At 42.7% G+C, this 5666-nt stretch overlaps 1 protein-coding gene across 3 annotated transcripts in view; it reads left to right on the forward strand.

Annotated features, from left to right (window-relative positions):
• The first annotated feature begins 6 nt into the window (after positions 1–6).
• Positions 7–5666, forward strand: part of GNRH1 (gonadotropin releasing hormone 1) — a 7557-nt gene continuing 1897 nt past the window's right edge. Inside the window, exons 1-3 of one of the 3 annotated variants that reach the window (XM_015565722.1) lie at positions 7–700; positions 4016–4157; positions 5423–5518. In XM_015565722.1, the coding sequence (XP_015421208.1) occupies positions 4017–4157; positions 5423–5518 (237 nt within the window). In that variant the 5' untranslated portion in view covers positions 7–700; position 4016. Of the gene's footprint in view, positions 701–2274; positions 3185–4004; positions 4158–5422; positions 5519–5666 lie in introns of those variants that run through there. The other 2 variants (XM_015565721.1, XM_006766441.2) reach the window with 2 other exon arrangements.

The following is a 5666-nucleotide window of genomic DNA, read 5'->3' on the forward strand; positions in this document are numbered from 1 at the left end:
AAAGAGATTTGCATCTGTCAGTCGACAAGATTACTAAATCACTATTGTTGCATATTAATAATTTAAAAGTGTTTCTTTTAATGCTGATAATGAAGCCATTTTCCCTCTAAAGCCGTACTTTGTTAGGAACTTTCTAAATTTAGAAAAATAAATGGTAACTCTAAAATCCAATTATTTGAACCCGGTTTACTAAATTTAGCTTCATGGTAAATTGTTCTGTCCTTGGAACTACATAAAAGTTCAGTTTGTCACTAAACATCAAGATCTTGTTAATTGCAAGATGCCCTATTTGATGCTATAGAAAATTAAACAAATCTGACCTTTGCCCTTGATATCTGTGACCTACTACAATACTAATGCAGACTTAGAGTGCATAAAGCTTACTGAATGAGTTCATAGAGTATGTGGCTATCTTCATCTAAAAACTTCAAGCATTATTCAAGAATGTCATACCAGCTGATAGAAATAAGAAATCCAGTGATGCCTAACCCGAGCTAAGTGGTCAGTCTGACAGTAAGGGCCAGCAGTCCTTACTCCCTTCTCTTTAGTCCTAACCAAAGACCACATCTGTTCTGCAACACTATTAGAAGAAGCACATCTCTTTCAGCAAACAGGAAATCAGCTGGACAAATTCAATGGACACTGTTCACACATAATGAACTTTTGTTGAAAAGTAGCTTCTGGTTACCTTTCTATTATGGTGACATGATAGTCCACTCCTTCATGTCAGAATGGGCTTAAATTATTCAAAGAGTATAAAAAATAATCACGTTTTATTTTTAGGATTTCCATCTGCAACTATACTTTAACTTGTCCTGAGGATCTGACAGCCTCCAGAAATGGATGAGCAAAGCAGAGTTTATTTGGGCAGGACACCGTTGCTCTTTTCTCTGAAATCCTTGCACATGTGATTGTTCCAGAGGTCACTGGGCAACAACTGATTGATTAGCGTTCTACCCAAGGAGAAGCTGCCAGTCCTGGCTCTATAATGACCAATATCCAGTTATTTTGAACCATTTTACTATATGTCATAACAGTCCTTACAGCCAACTGAACATGAAAATTTAGTTCTATGTCAGATTAAACGTATCTTTGTTGCAGAAATAGAGGAAGCGTTAGGCTTAATCTGGTTAAAGACCCTTACTTTCGTTCATTCATTCATACCTATATTTATTGAATGCTAACTACAAATTTATTAACAGACTAGAGGTCCGGAGCCAGAAATTCATGCATGGGTAGGATCCCTAGACCTGGCCTGTGATCAGGGCCAATCTTCTCCAGCTGCCAGCAGCCAGCCCTGCCCTCCTTCCCCCTCCCCACCCCCCTCCCGCAGTTGCCCTCTGTGTGGGGGGCAACTGGCGGGGCAATTGGGGTCCCACTCACACTTGCCTTGGCCTGGCGCTACCCACGTCCACCACCACCCACTCCCAGTTCCCTATTCCCCATTGGGTCATTGGAGCCTGCTGGCTAGGGGGAGGGACTGAGAGGTTGGCCAGCAGGCCCCAATCAGGTGATCAGGGTCTGCGGACTAGGGGCAGCTCCTGCGTTGAGTGTCTGCCCCCTGGTGGTCATTGCATGTCATAGCAACTGGTTGTTCGGCCACCCCAGTTGATTTGCATATTACACTTTTATTATAGAGGATGTTTAAGATGAAATCCTTGACTATCATGAGTCAGAGCCCACTGGTAAATTAGAGAAAGACAATATGTACTGAAATAAATGTAATAAAGATCAATGGTTCGCTGTCTTTTAAATAATTGTACTGTGTAAACAACATATCCAAGGGCTCACTGCTGGGTTGAAGCATCTATACTAATAAAAGGGTAAAATGCTAATTAGACCAGATAGACAGGACATCATTCTGGACGTCCTTCCTGACAAAGCCAGGGCCCAGGCAAAGCCACCCGGAGTCTCGGGTGCCTGCAGCCGGCCAGATGGAAGGAAGCCTGGGTCTGGGTTGCCTGCAGCTGGCCAGCGGGAGAGAAGCCCACCTCCAGTTTGCCTGTGGCTGGCTGGAGGAGGGAAGTCTGGGTCCCGGGTGCGGGGACTGAGGCAGAGGTGTTTAGGGTCGATCAGGCAGGCAAGCAAGCAGTTAGGGGCAATCAGGCAGGCAAGCAGATCGATTAGGGGCGATTAGGCAGGCAGGTGAGCAGTTAGGGGCATCAGGCAGGGAGGCGGGTGGTTAAGGGCAATCAGGCAAGCAGGCCAGTGGTTAGGAGCCAGTGGTCACGGATTGCGAGAGGGTGCAGCCCAGGCTGAGGGGCCCTTCCCTCCCGTGCACAAATTTCATGCACTGGGCTTCTATCTATAAAATGTGGATAATGGTATCCATTTTACAGGACTATTAATAATGAGTGAGGTTGGTCTTTTAGCAGGAAACTTATTTCTCATCTTTATGCTCCCACTGCTTTTAGTACAGTGATTTGCATATTTTAACTGGGTATTTAAGCATTTACTGGAATGAGGCGAACTGTTGACCTAAGTCTGCTCTAGATGGTCTTACGCTTAATGTATTCTAATTGCAATGTTTCTATTTACATTTTTTATGCTATGGAAGGCTTTCAAGTCAAGGAGGGAGTCTGTTGGGTAGGAGACTGGGGGATTTTCCAACCCATACAATGTACTTTAGGGTTCTACATGGGCTTGGTGTAGTGCCTACAATCATTATTATTTATAAGTCAGTTCCTTTACAGATCTAAGTGCTGAGACCAGCTCCCAGGCATCTTCATGTCAACTTCTTTCTATAATTACTACATGGCCTCCTTTGTGGAAGTTTTTATGTGTGCATTCAACATCACTTAATCTAAGATAGCTGTTGTCCTGGAACTTTTGATAGATCTGTCAATTTCTTCAAGGAAAGCCATCCTGGCTAGATTTTAATCTCTTTGAATTGTGGCCTCAGCTATGAAAGTCTTAGCTGAGGTTTTAATGGGCAAGATTTAAGTAAATTTAACAGATATACCAGTGGGTGTTCTAATTACACACTCCATTAAAGGGCTTTATGTGAGGATTAAAAAACATACTCTTAAAAAATAGTCCAAGGGCAGTACAATTTACCAGCGGGAAAGACTGCAGGGCCCTGAAAGAGATTCATATAAAAAAGAAGCTGGGAAAATGAAAAGGCACAGCATTCAACACCCTCCAGAGGAAGTGTGGCGCTCTTCGGCTCTTTGCTCTCGGACAGGTAAAATGCCTGGTATTCCTAGCACTTCCTAAAGACCGCATGCTACTGTTTGCCTATGGGGCTTTTGCACCCTACAGGCTAAGTCCAGGTGTGACAAGTGTCTAAAGAAACATTGGCCTTTATGGCCATTGTCACCCCTGGCCACAGAGATCTAGCCTTGGGGGCGTTGCAACAGCTCATGGACCAGTACTTGATTTTGTCTTTAGCCTCTTCCCATCAAATGAAAATTAATTTGAAGATTCTTTGAGAAAACTCTACATATCGTTAGATCATTTGAGACCACCTTAGCCAGGCAGACATCTGGTCTGGGACTCAGTGCATTTAAAGGTGTTGAGTGAGTCCTTTCTCACTCACAGACAGTCCAGCCAGCACCAATGCATGGAGACTAGAGGACAGATAGGCAACAAAAAGTAATTAGTACCTAGTGTAGCCATTTAACCTCATAAAACATACTTTTTAGCCAGAAATTTTCAGTAGAAGCTATTAGAGTAGATGGCCCAATTGCCTTTACCCCAGGAATAACAAAATTGAAAACCAATGACAAAAGGGGAAAAGGTTAAGACAAAAGGTGAACTTCATAAGGGAGAAATCATGAATTTGGATAACAAAATAATAATGAAAATAAAAATAGAATATTTTACTTTAAAGAACTGCGTTGGTTCCCAATGGTTAGGAAACTCAAGATAAGCAAGTGGGTATGTACCAGTGTGTGAAAATTGTAGACGACTCCTACCCCTATCTTCCACTGGGTTAGTGACACAACTGTTAGGCTTTCCATCAAAGAGGTCTCCGGTCTGGGTCTATTTTGATTGTTGCATTGATGTTTATTAGAATGGAGCCAATACCAAAACTTCTAGCTGGACTTATTTTGTTGACATTGTGTGTGGTGAGCTGCTCCAGCCAGCACTGGTCCTACGGATTGCGCCCTGGAGGAAAAAGAAATGCAGAAAATTTGATTGACTCATTCCAAGAGGTAAGTCTCTCTCACCTTCCAAATGAGACATGGCTTATTTGGCTCAATAATCAAATATAGTAACTATACTCGCATTCTGGGTGTGTCCACAATACTACTCCAGACTCCATCCTGGGTATTCCAGGGGTGATAAGACACTTACACAGTGAAGTCAATTCCTGCTTTAAATTCAGATGAGGACCAATAAGGCAAAGGAAAGGAACAACTCCAAGAGAATACAGCAACACGTGCGCAAGGTGTGGTACTCAGAGCACACAGAATTGCCAAAGGAATTAGACACAACGGATGGAGCCAGGGTCTCTAGGGCAAGATAATCCTTGAGAGTTTGAAAGAAAATCTTAAAACTTCTGCTTATGATTTTTTCTTTCTTATTTTATCTTTTAAAAAATACCTACAATTTATGTCAGCAGCACATTTTTATAACATAAATACATATCCTTATCAAGGGTGCATGCTCTATAATTCCTTTTTACTAATATGGGTATTTAAGCATAGAAGCCAGAGGCTGCTAGAGCAGAAGAGTTAGCAACTCAAGAAGACAAAACATATACTGGAAAGTATGCTGGATTTCATTTCATGTAAATTAGATTTCAGTTCTAACAGAGGACTTGGTTTATTTGGTTTCCTTAATTTATAAAACACAACTTCTTGGAATGTGAGGATTCCATGAGAGGGGCCATATGTGGGTCAGTGGATTTATAAAAAATAGTTCTTGTTATTATTTGTTTTTTAATTAATGGGAAATAAACTTGGCCCTAAAGGGTGTGTGATTCGGGGCTGGGACACTTAATGTAAGTCTGAAAATGGGAAACTTAACGGGAGAAACTTAAAATCCCTGGAAAGAAATCTCTCTTTTTGGAGAATAATAATTTTGTATGAAATATAGAAGCCCCAGAATTTAAAGTTTCCTTTACACAAGATTGTATGTGAAGCAACTCTCATTTAACTATGACACACTTACTAAAAATTAGAACATAAAAATCAACCCTATTCATAACTATAACTCTGGCATATTTTGGATACTGTCTTCTCCTGAGTTAGAAGTGCCTCATCCTCAGCATCTCCAGAGAGGAAATCTCTGCTGCCTCCCCAGCACCTCCACCGCCTGGCAGACTGTGCTCCTCAAGCCCCCATCCCAATCCCGCACCCTTCTCAGTCCCCCATCCGCCTTGACCCCATTTTCCACCGATGATTTTCCGTGGAAATGGGAAATCCTGCTTCATGTCTCTATCTCCATCTCCAAGAATCACATTCTTTTCCTTCAGAGAGCCAAAGAGGTTGATCAGCTAGCAGAGCCTCAGCACTTCGAATGCACCCTTCACCAGCCACCTTCTGCCCTCAGGGAGCTGAAAGGAGCGCTGGTGAGTGACAGTGAAAATAACGCCCTACCTGCTTTGGCTCAGTGGATAGAGCTTCAGCCTGCGGACTGAAGTGTCTCCAGTTTGATTCCAGTCAAGGGCACATGGCCAGGTTGTGGGCTCAGTCCAACGAGCAGGAGGCAGCCAATCA

Source organism: Myotis davidii, unplaced genomic scaffold, assembly GCF_000327345.1.
Source record: "Myotis davidii unplaced genomic scaffold, ASM32734v1 scaffold502, whole genome shotgun sequence".
Taxonomy (NCBI): domain Eukaryota; kingdom Metazoa; phylum Chordata; class Mammalia; order Chiroptera; family Vespertilionidae; genus Myotis; species Myotis davidii.